General features: G+C 38.7%; 1 protein-coding gene and 1 non-coding gene across 2 annotated transcripts; one reads left to right on the top strand and one right to left on the bottom strand.

The window, feature by feature from the left end:
* Positions 1-317: 317 nt before the first annotated feature.
* LOC129770420 (sodium/potassium/calcium exchanger 4-like) lies at positions 318-15,807 on the bottom strand. Its single transcript, XM_055773252.1, has 8 exons — positions 15,040-15,807; positions 14,799-14,986; positions 6,712-6,859; positions 1,672-1,800; positions 1,541-1,612; positions 1,284-1,481; positions 998-1,221; positions 318-935 (listed from the first exon to the last, which is right to left on the bottom strand). The coding sequence occupies exons 1-8, from the start codon at positions 15,500-15,502 to the stop codon at positions 723-725; spliced, it is 1,635 nt and encodes a 544-aa protein (XP_055629227.1). The 5' UTR covers positions 15,503-15,807; the 3' UTR covers positions 318-722.
* Positions 14,171-14,381, top strand: LOC129772023 (small nucleolar RNA U3). The gene has a single exon (XR_008742539.1). It is a non-coding gene; the product is annotated as a small nucleolar RNA U3 (small nucleolar RNA).
* Positions 15,808-25,979: the final 10,172 nt, after the last annotated feature.

Raw genomic sequence — 25,979 nt, 5'->3', positions numbered from 1 at the left:
TGAATGCCATCCGAAAATTGTGTTGTTAAGGCAAGCGTTATTCGACAGAATGTATATGTGCTCCAGTTGCGCGTATGACGCTTTCCCGTGTCATCGGGTCTGCCTTCGTGTGGACAGTACACCTTGAACAGCCCTTAATTCTCAACTTGTACATCCTCACGTTAATAGACTGCCAGACGATCATATGTTGGCACATCATACCTAGCACTACAAAGCCTGCATGCCAGTCTGTTATTCTCACTTCATAGAAGACCACAGGAATGCTATGAGGCTATTTCGACAATATTTAATTCTCGTAATTGATGTTAAAACAGAACTTTATAATCTTCCAAGGGACGAATCGAAACATTTATTCGGTGATGTTTTCGGACGACTGATTGTTTATGATTGTTATCGAGCTCCTCACCGCTCACCGCAACACGAGGGTGATTAGTTTATCGCGAATGTTTTCATTTTACGGAATTCACGTGCCTATCGGCTGTTATATCAGCGAAAAATACTGCAGTGAGCACATTAATCCATATCGTTATTGGCTGAATCGGTTGATAACAGTAATTACTCCCTCCTTATAACTAAGCGTTTCTTCGTTACCGGTAACAAATGAAAAGGTTCATCTAATACATCATCATATACGCTTATTTATTACTTCCTTGTTTAAGCACATAATTTATTCTAATACTGTGATTCTCATAAAGCTATGATATCTCACGATTGCTTTTCATCTAATGAATACATGTAGGTAGATTAACCCGGAAGAACACGTTCAGCTCTATCAAACTGGACACAACCAGGAAGGCTATGTACATCGAAAGACAAGTGAGTCCAACCTTCCAATCTAACTTGAAACGATTGGCCCAGAATGCAAAGTACAGTCCGCAGAGCGTTGATAGCAGCGATATCGCCGAGTACGTCAGTCCGGTTGAATTTAAAGCGACCTGGGGAAAAATTAAATATTTCTTTCAGACGTTTCTGATCCACAAAGAACTCAAAAACTAACCCATCGATTGCCTGAAACATCTGGGAGTGCTAGCGCCTTAATCAGCCATGGCAATCCCAAACACAGCAGAATGTCGAAAGTGTTGGACCCGATCGAGTTACTGATGCCCATTTCGCCGTGACCCTGATTGGTAACGATAATACTCGACACCGCTTCTGGGACGCTGGTGCCCGCGGCCAAAAACGTCAGACCCATTACCGAGTCCGGAATATCAATGGTATCACCTGGAAATGATAAACTACCAGTCAAGGTCAGAACATTGGTGAGGGCAATTATGTAGACCGACCCATTACGGTGATCACAAAAGCCACAACGTAGGATGTGATACCGATCCAGAAGATACACGCAAAGAATGTCACAATGCGCAACTTGGGATTTCGCCGACAATCGGGAATGGTCATCCAAAGCAGGAACGTAATCGGCCAGCGGCAAAGATAGCATAGTGAGTTTTCTTCGCGACTATTCCATGGTGTGGACGCTAATTCTGGAATGGAAGTATTTGTTGGAAATGGGTATGGAATGAAAGAGAAACAGTATCACTACCATCATCCTGGAAACTGTCCTCACTGGCCTCACTGTCACATCCTTTAACATTATGTCCATGTTTGGCAATGCCTGGAATTGAAATAATAATAAGTATTGTAGAAATTGTGAGTTACCAAGATAATCCAAACCATTGGCCCCAATGTGTCCATTCGATAGCAGTGGTGAAATCTCCGTGACTTCCGTGTACGGTCGGTTGTAGGATTTGCGACGTAACGTACGTGACATGAATCGGTTGATGGAGTCATTACAGTACATAGCTGAAAACGTGAATTTGAGTTATTCTTATTGGGTCTTTAGATAAGTTCTCGTTGGAAGTGTTGTCCATTGCCTGCCACTATTTTACCCTACTTTCTGAAGGAATTTCAGGTCGGAAATCGAAACAAACATTCAACATTCGGAATTCAAAACATTCCCTACAAAATCTATCCGATGATGCAGAGTAACCATAAACATCCGATGTGCTACACTTACATTTTACTTTCAATGGAAACAGAAGATCAAAACTTCCCCCAAATGGTGTTTATTTGCAACGAAACTCGACATTTTTAACGCAGTAAAAATAAACTTGTTGTGCACAACTTGAAGACTTCAAACGAAATTTGGCTGACAGATGTCTAAACTTCATGATTCCGTAAAAATCAGCTGTCGCCGTTGATTATTTATAGCACCTTGTGCCATCTTATGAAAACGAAACGAATTAAGTTGCACACCCATTAAATTAACCAATCCATAACAAAACTTTATCGTTTTTTAGATTCGATCAAAAATTCTACAATGTTTCAGTCAAATATCAGCACGGGATAAAAAAAATCGGTGGGTCATATATATGATATAACCGCAAGGTTGACGTGGGACTACCGCTGTATTAGTAATAATTTGTTTATTTCAATTAAATTATTGATTGAATGAAACAATTTTCGAATTCAATATACCTAATAATGCCAGTGAGCAGAATATATGAAGGCATATCTTCCAATGTAGTATTGAATAACTGAGCTAAGGCATTGTGTTCGTACACACTTTTGTAGTCCGTGTTAGGACAACACATTCCGGAGTGCAAAAAATATAGAAGGTTGTGTCCAAGACACGACCATGTTGTTGATGTAGAACTACGCTGTTATTTTGTACAAGTCGCTTGTTGAGAACTTCGGATATTATTTTAGAATGCTGCGAAATTTTAGCTATCCTTGTTAAAGGCAGTTTTGCGATTGGCACGCGAACCCAAATAACTCACAACATTCCAGCACATTCCAGCATGGTTTAGCTTGATATTCCTCAAATAATTATGCGGCGCACAACGTTAACGCCTGCTTCGCCATAGCGTCAGCTAGCTGCATTGACGCAATGTCAAAGGCACTAATAAAGCCCTTATGATGACGGAAAACAAGTGATGTTAATTGCTTCGAATAAAGAAAAAAGTCTAAGTATTTGCCTCAGCAGAGCTCCATTGTTCATAACATAGCGCAAATATTCCCCTTCCGCTACCTCCCTATTGGTTTATATTTATTATCGCGGCTGCATATTTGCACCACCAAACAATCGTCCATCATAGCATCAAAATATTAGGTGATTGTTGCAACGCGATAGTGGAGATAGTTTTGCTACTGCCATGTAAAACCAAATCACACACAAAATTCCCGAACAATTATTTTCTTGGTGAGCCGATGATAGCCTAGTTTGATGATTCCCCATACAATTGTGTTTCACAGAACCTTATTGGAATCGCGTCAGGTTGATGTAATGATTGCAATGCCAGAGACATCAGCGAATAAGTAATTTGGTCGCGTCCACAACTCAATCCGAAACGATGACATATGATGACGCAAAACAAGGAAGAACAAGCGATGTTCATTGCTTCGTATCTAGAACGATACTGAAAGTTTGCCTCAGTAAGATCTAATATTTATGCTCTAGGCAAATATTCCCCTTTCTTCTTCTTCTTTTCTTTTTGACGTAGAACTACGTCTTTCATTAAGGGTGCCAAATCAGAAAACAGGTCACGTTTTTATGAAATAAAGTTAACGTTAATAACTATTTTTGCCGCTAACGGATTTTGACGATTTACACACTGAACTAATCGAAAATTCCGTAAGATTTGTTTATTATACTATACATTAGAATCCCCTGGTTTGTAAATGGTTTAAATTCATGAAAACTTTAAGCGTTTCCATTTTCCCATACATTTGTTCTGTCCATTTGTGTGCAACATCTCTGCATTCCCGAACAGAGATGTCAATAACGAGCAACTTATCGACGATTAACGGAGGGGAAACCGTAGGATTGCAAGTCTCCGTGAACAAAGGAAAAGTAGAAGAATGAAGGGGAATACTTGCCTAGAGTATAAACAGTGGATCTCGCTGAGGAAAACTTTCATTCGGCATCGGACTGTTGAGCAATCCAGTTCACTTTGCTTTCGCTGCGCTTCGATCTAAGATTGGACCCCACCAGTGGTAATCCAACTTGGATATCGTCGTTTGGTTTTTCTGTTCGTTTTTCGCGTTATTCGTATTGTGTTTTTCTTTCCGCGTCATAAATTGGACGCTTCGCGTAGTGAGTGATGAGCACGAAGAAAAGGGAAGGCAGGCTCGAGCCCTGCAAAAAACGAACGCATTGCCAGGGGCAATAAAATTTCGAGGCAAGCGTCATCTAATGATGCACGCGATGTTGATGCAGTGAAAAGCGCCCGCATTGAACCGAGCCTTCGCGAGTGTGACACCGCTACGAACAACAGCGAAGTAGGCGATTTCGGCGCGTTGGTCGAAAATGTAAACGCCGTTACCCAGGCAGCAACCAAAATCAAGCTCTCCTCGCTGGTGGAGAAGGCGGCCGCTCTTGATAAACTCATCAGCGCATTCGCATCGATGGGCAGAGTACAAGCTGCGTGGCATAATTCAGTCTTTTTCCAAGCAGTTAACATTGTTTGTTCTCCCCCATCAGAAGGGCTTCGTTGGTGCATTTGAGAATGCATCAATGCATTAAACTGACGTTTTGGCGAAGCAGACGTTGAGGTTGTGTGTCAAAAAATATTTAGGGAATACCAAGCATCTTGAATGTCTTATTGGAATGTTATAAGTGACAGCTGCGCTTCTCTCGAGCATGAAAAAGTAATGCAACTTTCAACAACAACGCAACAGTTGTTTCTAAAGTTTCATAACATTATAGAATAATATCCGAAGGTATAAATAAGCGCAAGTGCACCCGTGGCCGAGTGGTTAGCGTCTCACATGATCATGCCGGGTGTTCGGGTTCGATTCCCGTTCTGGTCGGGGGGTTTTTCGTCAAAGAAATTTCTTTCGACTTGCACTGTGGTCACGCGTATTCTAGAGCTTGTCCCTCGGAATACATTCAAGACGTGTTATTTGGCATAAGAAATCTCAACTATGTATTGATAAATGACGCTAGTTAATGCATACGTTGAGACGGCAAAAGTTCCACAGGGAACGTTAATGCCATTCAAGAAGAAGAATAAATAAGCGACTTATATAAAATAACAGCGTTGTTCTACGTCAACAATGCGGTCGTATCTTGGACACAACCTCCTATAATTTTTTCAATGGGACTTCAAATCATTCCCCTTCGTGGTCCAAGAATAAGTTGCTCGTTATTGACGGCATGGGTAAGGAAGCTCACAAATAAGCAGAACAAATGTATGGGAAAATGGAATTGCTCCTAGTTTTCATCATCTTGAACCATTAACACACCAGGCGATTATAATATATATGCTCTAGGCAAATTTTTCCCTTCCTTCTTCTTCTTCTTCTTTTCTTTGTTCAAGGAGACTTTAAATCATTCCCCTTCGTTGATCAAAGTTAACATTATTTCATAAAAACGTGACCTGTTTTCTGATTTGACACCCTTAATGAAAGACGTAATTCTACGTTAAAACTTCTAAAGAAAGCAGATTCAGATTAAGTGTAAACCATAACCTAAGCACGTGAAAGTTAATCTTGAGATCGTGACATTTTATAGGGAGCAATTGTCCAAACCACATATCTACAACCTTTCCAAGTCGGTCAAAGTGTTATCAGTGTCAAAAAGATCAGCTGATTAGAGCGGAAATGTATAATCAATATATTGGTTTATTATGCCTTCACTGTGGCAGTTCATCTCTATCAAAACAAGTTATACCATATTTGAGTCACCTCCGGAAACCGAACAATAAAATTTTTTCCGAAAAATAAGAAAATCGTAATCATATTTTATTTCGTAAAAAAAATCTGTAGTTCAATACACAGATGTTCAGACTCTATTTTTTCAAATTTGTCGCTACCGAAAGCTGTTGACCGATAACGAGTGACATAATCGGTGGAAGTTCGCAACAGGTGCATCCTAATTCTACAAAATGCAATCGATAGTACATAGAACACGTTTGAGATTCACCGCCCCAGATGTATAACGAACTTTGCTCTGATACGATAACCGATGTTTATGGCTCTAATGAACTTGAACCTTAACACGACTTGAACCTTATCAGTCAGTCGTAGAAAGGTTCAGCTGGTGGCAGATTAATGTCATAAACACCTTGATTTACGACGTGTGTTTTCTGATCAACAACCATGATCCAGTTCACACAGAACATTACCTTTTATGCGCTACCTAGGATTGCATAATCTGATTCTTTATTATCAGATCATTGGTTGAGTTTTGACCAAGTTCGATCACCACCACAAACACAATAAAATTCGCCAAGGAATTCAGCTACCAAAAAGTGCTTTAAACCACTGACAAATAAGAATTAAAATTTAGGTTCATTGCCCTCATTAAACCCCAAAATGGCTTATCAAAATGTACATGTCCCGACCTACATTGTAGCATTTGAGGTTACAAAAGCCAGTTTCGTGCTCTGTTGACTCTTTCTCGTGGCCATCAAATCACACTTGAATCACGGGGCACTCCTACCATAAAATAGTGTCGCTCATTTTATAACATCTCCAAGGAATTTACGATATCAGTCCACAGTGATAACGAGGCTCTTTCTAAACCTACTTGGACTGAAATGCAAATGTGCATTATCTTCAGAAAATGCTCACTGGTGTTACTATCATATAATTTTATTTGGTTTCGTTGCTGTTTGTAACAATTTTCGAGGACTACGATGCACGCGGAACTCTTGGGAAGAGGTTTTATTCGTGACAAGTGATTTCGATTTTTTTTTCGATCGTACTTACCCGAAATGTATAGAACATAGGCAAGCACGAGTATCAGGGCCTCGTACCACATCACTTTGCCATCGCAAAGAACCGAGATCAACGCTATGACTGCTATTCCGTACATCATTGAGTCCCTGGTAACGGGCCACCATTTCAACTGGACAACCTACAACGAAAAAACAGAACTTAATTTGACATTTGACACGGAAGTGATGAATAAATATGGATTCAACGCGATCCAGCTTCTTTGGCATCAATCACAAAGCGACTTCACAGAGTGTGAGGTAGCTGACCCAGATTATTTCAGGAGGTGATCATATTTTAAAAAAAAATCTCGCTACGCCTATAGTAAAATCTCAACAATAACATATTTATTGAACTTTTCTTCTTTTAGGAGGATCGTAGAATTCGACTGGGAGCACGAAAGTTTACCATCTCTAGCAAGTTAGGTGCGTCAAATTCGCCACAAATTAGTTTGGTAACGAAAGTGGCTTGCTGAATACGCCTACGTCGTATCAAGCGTATCCAGATTCAGTAATCGACATTTAGCTATACGAGGGCAGTCCGATAAGTACTTATAAGTACCTATAAAAAAAACAAAAATTTCGGAAAAGTGGCGATTTATATCTCAACATAGTCTCCTTTTTGCTCGATACACTTGACCCAGCGATGCTCCAACTTCTTTAATCCATCTGAAAAATACGATTTCTCGAGGTATGCAAAGTAGGCCTCCGTGGAGGCGATGATCTCCTCATTCGACTCAAGTTTTGAAACAAAAAAAAGTCACACTGGGCCAAATCAGGAGAATACGGTTCATGGGGCAGCAGTTCGTAGTGCAATTCGACCAATTTGACTGAATTCGTTCAATCCTGATGTGTTGGTAAGAGTTCCATACTACCGATGCGGTTTCAAGAATTTGCCTTACAAGAGAACAGTAGAGTGACCTCAGGCAGTAAGGAACGGTGAAGTCCCTAGATATTCTCGAAATGAACCCAGAGCGGTGTGCATCGAAGGTGAGTTTAGGTGAGTCGTTGCCCTGACGGAGTCTCTCCAAGATGAAATCATCGATCGTGTACTCGAATATAATTGGCTGTCTTTTTCGATAAAAACTCATGATCACAAACTTATTGATGCTGATGGTAAGTTTATTCAGCTGGCACCAACGTACGAACTGGTCAAGCAAGCTCTGCAATCGAAGGCATTCCTCGAGAGTTTTGATAGCCAGATAGACCTTCAAATCATCTGCGTAGATCGGTACACAGCCGGATGCGAGAATAAGCGACATGTTTTTGTAAAATATCTCGACGGGCGGTGGCCCTAGAATGCTGCCTTGTGGAACTCCCGAACAAACAGAATACTTCAGCGGATCGACACTCTGGTACCTTTTAGTATTGACCTTGATGTACCTTTTTAGAGTTTTTAAGACATTGTTCGGGGGGTCACATTCAGGTGGTGATAAAACATGAATCGTTGTTTTTTAGTTATCCTTGGTTGATACGCGACTTATGTAACAGCGCCGAGTTCTGCTGAAAAGTCCATCTTTTTCCATCGACGGATCAAAACACAAATGGAAACATCACTTTGGTAGCGCTTCAAATCAGTTCCCCTACATGAGACAACTTTAACAAGCCTCACAAGTTATTCGGTTGTTCAACGACCCATATTCCAAAGCTATAGAATTGATATCCTGAAGCTAAACAAATCGCAATGTGATTGTTCTCCAAGTTTAACAGTTGTCAGAACCAGTGCAGTAAATTATCACTTCATTCATTTGTATTCGAATCAACAATTACCATCACTCAAGTTCAGACACTATTTCTATTCATCACAAACATCGTCGACTCATAAACTGATTTGACAAATGGAATCTCTGCTCACTATATACGTTTCATTCGGTTGAATGACTGTTCCTTCATTGTCATGCTGTTCATTGGGATCAACTTCTGACGGATGAACGATCGTGTCTTTCAATTGAATTAGTGATTAAGAATCAATTGACACCCGACGATTTGTTATGATTAGTGATGAAACGAATAGTCGTTTGGTCGGATATCGGATATTCGGCTCTTTATTAGCAAATACAAAATTAAGAGAAACGGCATGTGACATGGTATAAATAGAGCGTTGAATGTGAGTAAGAAATATACCATTTTAAAATAACAATTCCGGACGAATATTAAGTTTTTCGTTTATAATAAATATCCTATTTAGCATTGCGCCGTGGCGATATCGTAACAAATAGGGTTTTATCAAGGTGGTAGTTGATAGTTAGAAAAAATTATCCTATTTAATAATGAATCATGTTTTTTACAAGATATTTGGAACTGTTTTTTCTGATAGTACAAATCGAAATTATTATGATGGTCGACACACAATTTGAAGACTCAACAACTGTTAAGCTTGGTGGAGAAGTGCCTTTTGCTATTATATATTCGAGGTATTTTCGCCTGTTGCTGCATCAAAAAAGTATTCAAATAAGGACGTGACTGCACAAAGAACACCGAACTTACTTGGTATAATAACATATGGAGTGGTCGCTTAAATTTAGAAGAAGATCAAAATTTTCTGATTGAAACCATTTTAGAATTGCACGGAAAATATAAATATAACGATTCACAAGGAGATTTCCAAAAAACTTATCCAGCAATTTTTTGCTTGAAACAATATATATATATATATATATATATATATATATATATATATATATATATATATATATATATATATATATATATATATATATATATATATATATATATATATATATATATATTAGGCTGTCAAAAAAGTCCTGCGGTATTTCCGCGAGGTGTCGTTGTAAGCGCGTAGTTCTAGTTGTATTCATTGTATCGAGTCATACTATAGCTGGTTGGAAAGGTATTTAAGGTATATAAAGAGGCCTGTGAAAATTGGCTATCCGAGTTTTTTGCCAATAAGGAAGCGAGCTTCTATAACAGGGGTATTATGAAGTTGGAATCTCGTTGGGAACAAGTCATCGAACAAAACGGCGCATATTTGACTTAAAACAGATGATTGTAACTAATTTTATGAACAAATGAAAATTACCATACAAATTAAACCCAAATTTCTTCATTACTCCTCGGCAATTATAGAAGTAAATGAAACCAAATTTGGCAATAAATATTTCTATGATGGTTAGACTCCCAACCCCCTCTCCAAGGGGGAGCTACCATACAAATGAAACTCAAATTTCTATATTACTCGAGAATTAATCAAGCAAATGAAACCAAATTTGGCATGTGGAGGTTTTAAGGTGCGATAAATGTTTTTACGGTGATTAGACACTCCACCATGTCATACAAATGAAAGACAAATTTCTGTATAATCCGAAAACTGATCAAGCAAATGGAGCCAAATTTGTCATGCGAATGTTTTAGGGGACACGAAACATTCCCATGGTGAATAGACACTCTTCACTTCTCTCTGAGGGGGGAGACTGTCATACAAATGAAACATACATTTCTGCACCATTCAAGAACTAATCAAGCAAACTGAACCAAATTTGGCATATGGAGGTTTTAGGAGAAATATTTTTAAAGTGGTTCAACACTCCTCCCACCTTTCTGAGGGGGGGGGATGTTTTTACTATGGTATGACACCCCTCTCTCCTCTGGAATGGAGAAGGGGTCCCATAAAAATATTTCACATATTTCAAATAAAAATATTCCAACCAAACATGACAATTAAACATTTTCGGAAAAATCTGAAGGAAAAAGTGTTTTTTTACGAGAATTTCGGAATTTACGCGGATTTTGGAATTTACGCGGTTTCTTTACGTGGCACGTATCAACCGCGTAAAAAGTAACTCCATCATAAAAAGATTTATTGCGCGGACTTCGTAATTTACGCGGTTTTTTTACGCGGCCCGTAACCCCCGCGTAATAAGCGACTCCAATGTGCACTCGACAAAAATTAAAGGAATCAGCGTCCGAAGTTGTAAATTTTAAGCGATTTTTGACATGCGTGAAAAAGCAACGCATATCTATGGGATATACATCATTTTGAAGCTCCAACATTCAGGTATTAGAATATTTTACGTATATATTTTTATCTTGGTGTGTGTTGGTGCATTAGACAACAATACCGAGAAGAAATTTAAAATCGATTGTTTTCTATTTTTTCAAAGATTTCGTGGACTAACACAATTATTTGCTAACAATCTCAACAGCAAATCCAATTAACCTTATCAACCAGCTTTCATTTGGTTCAGAGAACGTTCCTGTAGAACCTTTCCATACAGAATTATTTCAGTTTGTATGAAAATAACCCTTTCGTCTTTGATGATGGATTATTCACTAAACAACCATTGTACCACAAATCGAAAGGCAGTTTTGAAAACTCCATTAAATTCAGCAGGATAATTTGTTACATTGACAAAAAAATTGTTTAATTTTTTTGCATCTATTTAAAAAAAAGTGCATAAACCAGTATTTTATAGAGCTTTACAAAATCTGCTGTAATTCTACAAATATCGCAGTGAGTTCTAATGTTTGCAGGCAAATTTTCAGCCTAGTGTATTTCCCAAACCTCCGTGAACGTTTCATATTGATACGTTTAGCCATTTTTTCTAGCCGATTTTTCAAAATTTGGAGTAAATTAAAGGAGCACTTTATCGCAAATCGTACCAGAAGTATTAAATGCTACGCGACTCCCACGATTCGTATTTTTCGTTTTCATGAGTTCGTGAGTGAGAAGAGCGTGTATGCATGGAAATGCGTATGTTTACGTGTGAGTATCATTATTATTGAATGGCGTTTACGTTCCCTATGGAACTTTTGCCGTCTCAACTTATGCATTAACTAGCGTCATTTATTAATACTGAGTTGAGATTTCGTAAGCCAAATAACGCGCCTTGAATGTATTCCGAGGAGCAAGCTCTTGAATACCGTTTTGTCTCATATTCCGAATACTTAAGCTTTGATGGCCATTAAACAGTGTATCATTACTCATAATGGTACTCTTTCTCGAGAATAATTTTATTTTAGAATACAATTGAGCCTTCTTTTTCATTTGACTACAATAAAATTGATTTACAAATACATATTCATGGTGAAAAACTAAAAATATGTTTGATCACTTTTGTCTCAAATTCCGAACACCATTTTTGCCACTGACTATTTCCGAACACTTTTGCCACTATTTTATATTCCGAACACTTCTGTCTCAAATTCCAAACAACAAAAATTTAAATTGAATCATGAGTAGAAACTTGTTTCATATTCCGAACACTAATTTTAATGAAGATTTCTGCATGAAATATCATTTTATGTCATCCATTAATTGTAGATTCTTACCATTTCTAGCACAACGTGAAAACAACAAACAAAATAGTTGAAAAAACTATAAAAACTGAAAAATTAACAATGCTTGGTTTTTACGGAATTTGCTAACGCAAACATTTTATCGTTGGTTTTGACTGTCACTTTTTTGCAAATGTCTAATATTATAAATTATAGGCTGTATCGATAGCTGTAAATGGTGTCAAAATGAAGCATATACCTATTTATAACATAAAAGTGTAGTAAATTTACATTTAAAAATGAAGTGTTCGGAATTTGAGTCTGTTCGGAATATGAAACAAAACGGTACGCGTGACCACAGTGCAAGTCGAAGGAAATTTCTTTGACGAAAAACCCCACCCCCCGGCCAGAACGGGAATCGAACCCGAACACCCGGCATGACAATGTGAGACGTTAACCACTCGGCCACGGGTGCACTTACGTGTGAGTATCATAAACCCTTGCAATCCTGCAATCCGGCAGTTGAATCATAAACGCGTGGATAGCTTTTACATGTATAAAATGTCGTGCAAATTGTATCCCACTCGTTGTTTTGGAATGCCTACGACCTCAGCTAACTCGCGTAACTTCACTTTACGATCGTTCAAAACGAGTCGATGTAGGGGTAGTGGGGGCAAATTGGTCATGGGGGGCAAAGTGGTCACCTGCTTGTTTGGTAGTATATCTATTGACTATAGATAGCGTATTGATAGTCACCTTATGTTTGAAGAATTTAATGACTTTTGAGTCACTCTGTACTTCAGTAGAGCTCTCACATGTCAAAATACAAATGAAAACAGAAATTACTCTCTCGATAGCCATTCGGCCGTAGTTCTGTGCGCATGGTATCTAAGGAATTTCTCATGAAATTTAGTTTATTCAATCTGATATGTTGGACAAATCATCAGTTTGGACAACTGTTCACATATTCTAGGAGAGGTGAACAGATATTTTGTTTAATCTCACCGATTAATTAGCATACAAATTATTTTCATGTTTGGGGGCAAAGAGGTGATAGGGGAATAACAACTTACAATGTTCTGTTTACTAAAGCTGATATACCTCATCACATTCTGCTCTTGAAGAAGATCCTTTTTTGGTTTTGACCCTGGATAAATATGCCACTCCAACTAAACCAAGCCTCATTATGCGGAACGTTATGTGTTTCTTACTACGTTTTTGTATGCAAGAGAAAATTAAAATTGAGACTCTAGGTGAACAGACCAAGTTTATTTCATACATGTACTTACTGTAACAAATATAATTTAAACAAATTTGGACGAAAAAAACGCATAAATCTCTCCCATTTAGCTTGATATGTGTGGGTGACCACTTTGCCCCCAATAGGTGACCACTTTACCTCCAAGCAAAAAAAAAGTTCGATTTTTCACCTTTTTTTCTGATGATAAAAAGTGTACTATTTTGAATTTTTATAGTGAAAGCCGTTTGCTATGTTGAAGAACAATGAGTTGAACTATAATATTCTTCGAAAAACGGGATTTAAATCGGTATGTGGGCGCTGGAAATGGGCATATTCCTTAGGGTATTTTTCACCAATTTTCAATAACGAAAAATAACACAATATAATATTGGGTAATTCTAAAATGAAGTAGATTTCGTACATCACAAATACCACAAATGATCACTTCTACATGATATCAATTCAATGCAATGTGTATGAAGCCGATGCAATGAATATATTGAGTGAAACACGCTTGGGATTGATTTTCTACCTACAGTATTCTCAGAATTTAGCCCCCATCTACTTCTGGTTCACTATAAAGATATTCCAGAGAAATAAAGTTGGTTCAATAAATTGTCAAGGTTGAGTTTTTTTATCATCAAAGACAGATCATAACATCCATATATTAGAGCAGCAATTCATAGAATTAGAAATTTAATTAGAGACGAACGGCCTTTTGGTTGAAGCTAAAGTTGCATTACAAAAAAATGCATCATTTGGTCTTTCAACGTTCCTCTCATGAACTTTTCCGATGAAAAAGAACTCTGTCCGATGATTTTTCTCACCTCCACCTGCTGCTGGAGTTTCCCGTTCAACGAGAATGAGCAAATCCTATAGGATGGCTGTTAATAATGATCTATCGGTGTCCATGATCACTATCGCTAGAGAAACATAGCACCGCAGTAAGATAGTGTTGAGAAAATCATCTCTCGTCAAGACTGTGCTTCACAGGGTCATTTCTGTAGGCAAGTTTTCACCACAAGTTTTTCCCGAAAGGAAAGATTTCCCACCCACGATGATGAGAAAAAAGTGACTAGTCTGGAGCGTGAAACTTGATTCGGTGATGCTTTATCTACACTCGGTATATAGCCTCGAATCGCTGATGATCGAGCTCTTTCGCATAGACTAGTCGCTGTCTGAGTGGTTATTTCACTTTCACTGCAATCCGATTACTATTAGACAAGAAGCCGACAACCTAAAAAATGCATAACCAGCTTGTTTCTGTTTTCGAAAAATAGGAATTTATTGTCATATTTCCACTGAAATGAAACGAAATCACCTCGTCGCGGAAGTAAGATAAGCGTAGGCTATTCCCGCGAAATGTTATTTGGTGCGTGAAGTGGCAGACCGATAAAACCCCGTGCAGTGCTTTGTGACAGCACCATACACTATACGCGTGTGCAATGATATTATTCAAGATCATCACAAGCAGAAATGTTTCAACATGATAAGCACTGTTTGTTTTGATAATTACCGCGGCGTACTAAGCATTCAACTCGACCGACGCTATCAGTTTGTGTAATAGCTATCCAAAAGGAAATTCAAATGAACTAGTTACATACCTGACCTCCGAACAATCCGCAAACGGCCGGTACGGCTAAGATGTTGAAAACTGCCGAACCCACTACAGTTCCCACTCCAAGATCTCCTTTGGTAACAAATGTTCCCACACAATTGATGAACAGCTCCGGGCTAGATGACGCTGCAGCCATAAACGTTGCACCCGCCACATCTTCCTTCACCTGAAGCTCTGTAAAATTGGGTTCCAATAGCCGCTCTTAACAAATAACTGACCAAAATTACTTTTACACATCGACTCGATCGCTGGCACAAAGTAGTCATCGCAGACTATGGCCAGCAGCCAGAAGCAATAGCAGGCGATCAACACGTGCACTGCGATCCATCCCTGGCGGCGCTGCTCACGTGTGAATCCATCAGGTGGGAATTCAAATATAGCCGCCGGAGTACAGTTACGTTGCTGAAAACCGTCGCTTTCGGTTGTCAACGTAAACTCAGTTGAAGTTATCACCTCTGTCACCGAATCCGTCACGATTATGGGATCAAATATTTCCACCTGATCCTGCAACACCTCGAGCAATTGTCGACCCGATCGCGATCGGATTGCTAGGGTGTTGTCATTGTGTGAACCTATCAAAGAATTGATCAGCGAAATTGACACCAAAATCACAACGAACAGCACTCTCAACACAAATGCAACTTTCACTCTTCGGTGCTTGATTCCCAAAAACGTCCCGGGTAGAACCATTTCAAAAATTGCTTAAAATTGTACTCTTCAACCAAGTCACTATACGCACTCGCCCGTTTTTCGGTGTCTATGCTCCACCATACCAAAACCTAAAGAAAGTTAACCATCATTGTCACCCAAGTTTTTATAGCCACTACATTTACGAAACCGCTTCCGTGGAATTATTGTTAGTGCTTACGAAAGCTGCGCACTTTATCTCAAGGGAGACAAGAAACTCATCAGACACGACGATCGTAAATCAGTGGAAATCCAAAACACCGCTCGTGCATCTCAAACACCGCGAGCATCTTCTGAGATCTTGCACGCTGCGCCCCTGCCATGGAAGGCGCCTGTGATAAGCAGGGTGTACTATCCTTCGCCCTGATACCCCTACCCATTACGCCACCCGTCATACATATTTACTTAAAGTTCAAATACGTTTCTGCGTCAGCATGACTCATGTGTGGAATTGAACTCAATTCGATTTCTTCAATGTGCAGCAGTCTGCCCCAAACGCATCACTATCTGGCACATATCTCTCGAAACTGTAATCCTCACGGATCCACAAATAGAAACTGATGATTCTAGCCATTTTTGTTTGCCCTACAGAACACACAGATGCATGAAACAAAGCAGTGTGTGTGTGTATGTATATCGCCATGATGAGAGATAGATTCCAAGTTCCGGGAGGGTTAAGTATAATGAAGATGCTGCCTTGTGGTGATAAGCCTATCTCCGTGAAACAATGTTGCCCCAAGTTGCATGGCGAAAACCATTCGGACGCACGATTGCATTCTGAATTACCGAAGGTCAGATCGATTGGTCAGATTGGAACCTCCTCTCGTTGTCCCAGTACTACTTTCACTGAGTATTAACGATAGTCGATCTGTGGGGCACACGTCGCAGGCAACGAAATCGGGGGAGGTTGCGTAAATGGAGTAACAAACATAAACACTTAAGACGATTTTATAAAACTGAACGTGAAGGTTAATGACCTTTAGGTCACAAGAAAATTCGTGCTCTGTCTAGCAGCTTGGATATTTCAAGAAGTGTCTCAAAGTTCAAACTAAGTTTTTTCTATTAAAAATCATATTTTATTATTTCCAGCAATGTGTGTATTTTTATATGATTGGTACTGAATTTGACTGAATCCAAGTTTCAGCGGGATTGGATAACACAAAGTGTATTAGGAAGCCCTTCAATGTTTTTTTAAATTAATAAGAGTAAGTAAGTATTGAAAGCATTGTCTTGAGCAATGTTTCTATGTTTCAAATTTCAAGCCGGTCGAATGATGAAAGTTGAAAAATAATTCCAGGTGAAGTTGTTGATGATAACACGTTATCCTGCTTCATGGTTTGACAAAAGGCAAATCAGTGGTTTTTAATGCCTGTCTAAAATCAGGAGACATATTCTAGCATTGTAGTCTTTATTATTCCATATTTCAAACTAAAAAAGACGGGTGGGTAATGTCGGGGACATAACCGGAGTGACGTAGGACTATACAAAGGGGAAAGCTTTTTCTAAATATATATTTTAAATATATTGTTTTACCTTCTTCTTATACATGAATACCTACCTATCTACCTGAAATATGGATTAGTTTACTGTTTACTCTTTATGAACATGTTGGGAGTTCTGAAAAGAACCTTTGGTGTTGTGTTTTTGCGTTTTTTTACAAACTTTCTCATTTTTTTCTCACTGTCCTATAATTGATTCTTGATTTTTTTCTGAAGGCTTTGTCCTTATTAAATGTTCAACGCCGGGCATCTTTTGGCGTATACACATATCGTATAATCAAAATGATGGCTGTGATAGGGAATGCATAGGTAGTCGTCAGCTCATTCACTATCATATATTTCACTATTGAGCACATTACCGTACCTTAAACTGTGGGTTCGGAGACGAATGAATTGTATGATTTGTAGTCTCCGCAAACAAAGTAAATAAAAATGAAAAAGAACTGAGGTTTTGGAGACGAAATCTACGATCTGTCGAGAAATAAACGAGCTATAAGCGTTCTGAAAAACCAACAGTAAATACAGGGACGAATGACCTTCGGATTAAAGTCCTTTAAAATAAGAACAGAGCAGCAGGAAATACATAGCTCATTATGTTGCTCCCTAGTTATGTTTCTATACAATGCAGATATAACGTCAGTCAATTTTCAACATCAGTTATCAACCAAAGCTGAATGATCAATTTAAAAGACCCTAACCACCAATAAGCTCAAAAACAAGCATAAACAAAATAAATCAGTTCATATTATATGTCATATTATGTTCCGACATCGGTTTTTCATCGAAGGCGATGAGCGTCATGAGCTTCGTCAATGCATCTTTGAGCGTATCGTAGCGGAAGCCTCGCGTCTGACCCACTACAATAAGCGGTTAACCATTACGGCGTGGGAAATTCAGATCGCAATCAGTCTGTTGCTGCCCGGTTAACTTGCATGCGGTTTCCGAAGGTACCAAAGCGGTGAAGAAGTATACTAGCACCAAATAAAGATTCGGAAGCAAACCCAAAAAACGGTCCTTTTCAGGACCACAAAATCATCTTTAATCTAAAGAGTTTATTGTTTAGTTATCACTCGATATCCTCATCTTGTTCGGCTAAACCTGTCTAGCGAATTCGTTTGCCACTCGCCACAGGATTCACAGTTGGAAAATTTCTTCCCATCCAGCTTGGGACATGTTGGGTCATAATTTGGCCCCTAACTCTATGTTTACAAAAATGTCCAACTAAATATGTCACATTACAGGTCCGTCCAATTAGCTAAATGTCGAACTAAATGTAAATTACTGTACTTTCAATCTGGAAGCAATCATATCCTGGCAAACAAACTATGAAAAAATTAATTTGTGTTTTATTATTATTTTGGATAATATTTTAGAATGCATTAAACTGTATTTCGTAAACTCTTTTTTGAATGGTTCCAATTTAGAAAACTTAGTACTCGTGGTTTTGAAAAAAACCATTTCGAACGCCCTCGATGCCGCCTTGTTCTGGATTTGCCACCAAAGCAGTTTGTATGAAGAACAAACTTGTTTCTTCTGCTACCTGCTGCAGTTTTGCGATTGCCACTCGCCACTCGCTGCAACTGCCTGTTGTTGTCTTGATGTCCACCGAACCGAATGTGGTCTGTTCTGTATGCGGATTTTCTTATCGTCGCGAGCAGCTTTGCCAGCTAACTCGATCACTTCGGCGTCCGAAACTATATAACGCCAACTGGTACACTGATACTAACGCGCTCGGCCTAGCTACCCTTGCGGAGCAATTGGCGGATACACCTACGGGGAACTGGAGACCAACACTGTTCGAGCGGGATTTTGCCTTTCCTTTCACTTTCCTCCTTTACCATGTCCAGACATGGCTGCTTGTGTTGGTTTGTTGATGTGTTGTGATGCGAACCGATGTGGTGTACGGTTTGAATGAGAATGATCGTTACGGCAGCGGAGCGGGGATTTTTAAGCTGACTGGCTGGCTCGAGAATTACGCATGTGTGAGACTGCGACCAATGTTTCGTTCATATTTTTTCTTTTTCCTTTCCAATCGTGCTTCGTTGTATTTCGCTGCTTCTCTGGTTGCCCGTTTTGGTCGGTACGATTTGAGGAGCACAAAATGGACCAATCAAAAATGGGCACATAGTGCATTTGGACAATGCTTGATATTTCACAATTATTCAATTGTTTATCTCAAGAAAAATGAAATGTTATTCGTTATGATAGATGCGTAGATATATTTCCTATCAATTGATGCAAACACCTTTGCGATCTATTGAGAAATGCTCGAGATATAAGCGTTTCAAATCTTGCATTTTTTCCTACTTGTTCAGTGCCTAGATTTTCATTTCACCCCCTATATCTTCCGGTTAGACGTAGTCCTACGTCGAAATCAAACATTCAGATACGCGTTCTCTTTCAAGAACCTTTACACTTATTTGGGTAATATTATCGGCCTATTTCAACATGTCAGACAGTTAATGGACACGCAATCTTAAGCAAAAATATTTATTACGCCAACAATTGAATTGTTACCTTAATCTATTGAGTAAGCGAACATTCATATTTCAAAGGTAAGTATGACTAAACTGAAAACATTCTTAGTAATTCGTAAATGTAAATGTAGAATACATTATACAAACAAACATTTATCAATAAAAAAAAAACAAATTCGCTTGCATTCGAAAAAAAATAGTAATAAAATATATCCACCCTCTGGCTCACATAGTTCTAGTACTTCATGTGACCACATTTGACTTTAATAACTGATCGGCATCGACTCAACAAGCTTAACAGTTTTTTCCGGGCGATTTTGTCCCATTCAGTTGAGATTACCTGCCGCAATTGCTGGATGCTTGTTGATTTTTGCTCCTGATGCTTGATTTTCAAAATTGTCCAGAGATGCTCGATCGGATTAAGGTCGGGATGTGCTGGCCACTCCATAACCTTGACATGCTTTTCCTTGAACCACTGCAAATCCAGCTTTGATCTCCATATATCTGCGCCCCAACTTTAGCTTTTGTGAGGATGCTGGTAGTTTTCGCTTCAAAATGTCCAAATAAACCTCCTTGGTCATGATTCCATCGATGGAACCAAGTTCTTCAACGCCGCGTGTAGCCATAGATCCCTACATCATAAATCTACCTGCAGAAAAAAATCGAAGTCATGCTCAGTGGTTGAAAAATCAATGTTGGTAAAGTAACTCACCACCGCTATGCTTGACTGTAGGCCGCAAACACTCCTTTTTCAATGGCGGAGAACCTCCATTTTACCATCAGACCCAAATAGCATTACATTCGTCTCTTCTGATCAAATCACCTTATTCCAGTCATCACTGGTCCAAGAAATGTGGTCTTGGCCCCATTTCAATCTTTTTTGATATTTTTGCGGACAATCATGGCTTCTTAAGTGCTACTCTGCCCTTAAGACCTTTCTTATGAAGACGATTTCGTACGGATTGTGATGTCAGTAGAATGAAAAACTCGCTTGCAATCTGTTTCGAAATTTTCGGAGCAGATAGTCCCCAGTTCAACTCCGCCTTCTTCACGATAGCTCTGTCAATCAGTTGTCTTTGAAGGACGCACCGATCGCTTAGCTGTTGAGATAGAACCACGCTTTTTGTACATCTGCACTTTCCTAGCGACCCTATCTTTGTGAAGGTAAATAATATCGGCAATATCACGGTAGCTTTTGCCAGTTTTGTGATGTTCAACAATCAAATTTCGGATGCTAATCGAAATTTGTGTTTCTTTGGGCATTTTGTAACAAATAACTTCCATTTTTGAACACGATTCTGAAATTTTTAGCACGAAAACTTCAAGAGCAATAAATGACAGCTAGACACAATGTTTACATTCGAGAAAGTTGCAGACTACATACTCAAACTATGTAAAACACACTTAAATCGTAATATCCGTTTGGGGGTGGATAAACTTTTTTGCGTAATTTTTTGACGTAGAACTACGTCTTTCATTAAGGGTGTCAAATCAGAAAACAGGTCACGTTTTTATGAAATAAAGTTAACGTTAATAACTATTTTTGTCGCGAACGGATTTTGGCGATTTACATTCTAAACGAAGCGGAAATTCCCTAAGATTTGTTTAAAATGCTATACATCAGAATCCCCTGGTTTGTAAATGTTTAAAATTCATGAAAACTTTAAGCGTTTCCATTTTCCCATACATTTGTTCTGTCCATTTGTGTGCTTTCCCGAACAGAGCTGTCAATAACGAGCAACTTATCGACGACCAACGGAGGGGAAATCGTTGGATTTAAAGTCTCCGTGAACAAAGGAAAAGTAGAAGAATGAAGAGGAATACTTGCCTAGAGTATAAACAGTATCTCGCAGTGGATCTCGCTGAGGCAAACTTTCATTCGGCATCGGACTGTTGAGCAATCCAGTTCACTTTGCTTTCGCTGCACTTCGATCTAAGATTGGACCCCATCAGTGGTAATCCAACTTGGATATCGTCGTTTGGTTTTTCTGTTCGTTTTTCGCGTTATTCGTAACGTGTGTTTTTCTTTTCGCGGCATAAATTGGACGCTTCGCCCAGTGTGCGATGAGCAAGAAGCAGAGAAAAGCAGGCTCGAGCCCTGCAAAAAACGAACGCATTGCCAGGGGCAATAAAATTTCGAGGCAAGCGTCATCCAATGATGCACGCGATATTGGTGCAGTGAAAAGCGCTCGCACTGAACCGAGCCTTCGCGAGTGTGACACCGCATCGAACAACAGCGAAGTAGGCGATTTCGGCGAGTCGGTCGAAAATGTAAACGCCGTTACCCAGGCAGCAACCAAAATCAACCACCCCCCGCTGGTGATGAAGGCGGTCGCTCTTGACAAACTCATCAGCGAATTCGCATCGATGAGTGTTACAGCAGAGTACAAGCTGTGTGGCATAATTCAGTCTTTTTCCAAGCAGTTCACATTGTTTGTTTTCCGTCATCATAAGGGCTTCGTTGGTGCCTTTGAGAATGCATTAATGCAATAAACCGACGTTATGGCGAAGCAGGCGTTAAGGTTGTGCGCCAAAAAATTATTTGGGAAATACCAAGCATCTTTAATGTCTTACTGGAATGTTATAAGTTATTTGGGTTCGTGTGCCGAGTCTGTAGCCGAGTCTATGTCATTTGCGAAAAAGGCCACCGGAATAGCGTTCGAGGTAAATTTTCAATGCATTGACATGAAATAAATTGCGACATACGATCAGCTAGTGTATTGTTTTGCGAGGACAAGAATGAATCATCAATCAATTATCGTCAACTGATTCTACAATGAAAAAAACAATTTCAGAGATTATTCTACTAAGCAGTTGTTTCTAAAATTTCACAGCATTATAAAATAATATCCGATGGTATAAACAAGCGACTTATATAAAACAACAGCGTAGTTCAACGTCAACAATGCGGTCGTATGTTGGACACAACCTCCTATTTTTTTTTGTCACATGAAATCTCAAGAAAAGATATGAACGCCGTATTTTCAATGGCAATGTGATAATGATGTGAAAATCATCATCTGGCATGCAAACCCACTGGTTAGGAGGGAAGAAAAAAAGCCTGATCTTAGTGAACTGCCAGAAGAATGGCACATATTTCACCTGGAAACACCCAAAAGGATAAACTCAAATCGGACATGTTCTGATCGACTGTCGACATTTTCCGGATGTGAGGTCTTGACATGTTATGGATGTGAGGTCTTTTCGGGGAGCGAATTTCCGCTCTAACCACTTTCTCGTCGTATGTAAGATCCGCGGTATTTCGGCCGAACCTGGCCTCCTTTCATTACGCGAAAGTCGCTGGAGGAGATGAACCGCTTGAAGATAGATGTTGTTCCGAAGGTCGCCAATTGCTGCGGCAAACCTTGAAGTGGAGGGCACACTCCTAAAACTTCGTGACGAAAACGGAGGAGAAACTGATAAATATAGCTGAGAACGAACTGAAGAACATTTCAACAAGTTTGTTTTCAAATTTCCCTTAAGGGTGGACCCCGATTTGGAAGGTCGAAAAAATCGTTTTTTTTTGCATTTTTGGGAAGTTTATGCCCTCAGAAATATTTTCCTACAAGGATTTTTCGATATTTGATTTCGTTGGAAAGTTGCAGCCAAAAGTATGAGGTCACCTCAAGGGTTAAAGTATTGCTGTACGAATTTTTAAACACGTCTTCCTCGAAAAAATGTTTTTCCAGCTGATGGTATCGATATCTCAGGATCTACTCAACCGATTTGGCTAAATTGTAAAAATGGATTATCTAAAGCGTTACATATCCGTTTTTTGGTATCTAATTTTTCGATTTTAATGAGCTTCTAAACAGCGATTTTTTTTTCATGTAAAATAATTTTTAACAAAAAATAGCCGCCATCTTGACAATTTTCCGAATTTTTAAAAACCCCTATGTAGTATTTTAGTTATAATCCTAAAGTTTCAAAATATCCATTGGAATTCGTTCTGTGACATCCTATTGCTTCAGAACCAATACCACCAGCAAGGTAGAGACGAAAGTCTGTCATACAGCTCAAAGTCTCTATAATTCAAAACAACAACAACCAGCAAGGCACCGTTTTTTAGACAGCGTCTGCGCTTCAGCTGTGAACAGCGTATTAATCATTATTCGTGTACTCAAAAAATGTGAAATACATCTTCAAATATACCTAAAACAACAACCAAAATACCCGTACTCTTCACTTTATTCATAACATCCTAACATTCCTAACAATCACGAAAAATCATTATTTTTCGACCTTCTAGACAGGGGTCCCCCCTTAAATACGTTTTTTAAGCATTCTACAAAAATACTTCGACGTCCTGGCGAGCGGCCTTACAGCAGTTGGCCGGAACCTCTGCCATCACTGATGAACCGATGAATGTCGGCATATTGCTCAGCTATTTCGAGACTGTAGTGGCAAGGTCCACTCGGTAAAAAGGATAAACCCGCTGGTAGGGTTCTCAGTTCTCAACTCAATATATGAGTGTCAATTGAATAGACTAGCTATACATCGACGAATAAAAGCTGTCTTATCTTGGAAGAGAAACTAAACAGGCGTATTTCAATTAGCTCTTAGAAAGATTCCTTTTACGACCACCGGTGATTGTGTGCTTTTAGCGTGAATTTTTCGGCATTTTGGATGTTGGATGCAGCAGTTACCGTCTGTCGATGGTGCATAAAAGGATTCATCGACCTTTAAAGTATTGATGACGTGCCAGTGATTTCGCGCTAGAGGAAATTTCGTTCGACCTTGGATGGAAAATATTGATAGCTGTTCCCATCCGTCAGTTCTGCGCCGTTCAGGAGGAAGTTGTTGCTGTGCTGTTTGCTGTTGCCGGTGAGGCATCTGTTTTGGTTTACCAGAACCGATTTTTTTGGCTTGTTGGAGAGGATTGTGCTGTGCTTGGCTACTGGTGATTGCTGCGGTGAACATTTTTTTGTTGTGTTCATTGCTGTGTAAACAGGGACGTCATTTAGATACATATGAACATTGTGATTTTTATCATTTTATCAGAGAAGAGAAGTGGAACATGAGAGAAAAAAGTGGCAACGATTTGTGGCAAGAAAATGTAAACAGTGAAAAAATTGACAGATGGTTTATGCTCTAAAAATTGAGCATAATGTTAAGATGTCTTTAAAACGGTGGGAGACGTCATATATAAGGTGGGAGGTTCATATATAATGTTATTAATGTTAGCATCATCATAATAAACACGGCGAATGGGATAGAAACGACGAACTGAAAATTAAATAAAATATATATAGACGCTGAAAGTGCTGTGGACAAATATTATAATGAATTTTTATCGGTTTATGTATAATGTCGTTAATATTTACATTATCAAAATAAACCCATATGTATTGTAATCATAACGTGCTGTGCTATTTATAGCAACATTTATGGTCTTATTTCACCAACGATGACAACCCAGCAAACATTAAATCTTATAATTTTGCACGAAATCCGAATAAATCATAATCGCATATAATATCAATCAAAGTATGTATCGTGTATATTTGAAATCGCATAAAATGTAAAAACTCGATTTTATATACCATTATCAAATTAAGTTGCAATTCGGTATAATAAACATCAATTTGATGATGTACATTGTCGTAAAATATATTTAATCCGCATCATATGCGTATATTACGCTGATGCAGTTTGTGTGTCGTATAAGCGTATAATTTAAATCGATTCAGTACTGTAGTAAATCGTGTTGCATGCTGAAGAAAATCATGAAACAGTAAATCATATTAGATCCTAATAAAGAACATATTACATCATATTGAAATGTCAATGAAATGCTGATGCACTCGAAAGTTTTAACCGCTGTTGAATTGAATTTCAGATAGCCGCGCGAGATAGCTGGTGGATGATAATCCAGACGACCGGAGTTCGAACCCACATCGGAGCAGTTTTCACCAAACATCAATTTGTGCCATTTTAAACATTCATATTCCACTCCCAACACAAGTCATTCAAACAATTATTATTTCTACTAACATAAATACTCATATATAAAAATGGTTATTCGTGAGGCTATAATAAACATCCAAACAAATTCGGTAAGCATATGCCATGTATGTATATGTCCTCCACTTTTGCATGCATATGCCAGTTAGTGGAGCCAACCAAATTTTAGGGCATATGATGTTATATATACGTTTGTTATGCGATTTGATGTTTGCTGAGCAGTTAGATTTTTTAGATAACATATCCAAAAATGTGTTCATCTTCGTTTTTAAATTATGATTTTTCAAATTTAACCGATGGTTCAAAAAATAATTTTCATCATTTTTTCCAAAAATTACGTTTTTTAAAAATTCATAACTTTTGATCTACTGAATCGATTCAGATAATCGGCATAGTTAATTGAAGTCAATAATTTCACACTTGCAAAAAAGGGGAATTCTATTCGCATAAGATGATCGAAGGAAGCTTAAAACATGTTAACTTTGAAAAATCATAACTCAAGAACGAAAAAGAACACTCTGATTACTTATGAATCACTCT

This window comes from Toxorhynchites rutilus, chromosome 2 (assembly GCF_029784135.1).
Source record: "Toxorhynchites rutilus septentrionalis strain SRP chromosome 2, ASM2978413v1, whole genome shotgun sequence".
NCBI classification, from domain to species: Eukaryota; Metazoa; Arthropoda; class Insecta; order Diptera; family Culicidae; genus Toxorhynchites; species Toxorhynchites rutilus.
Note: the sequence above shows the minus strand (reverse complement) of the source record. Positions and strands in the feature narration are given on the sequence as shown.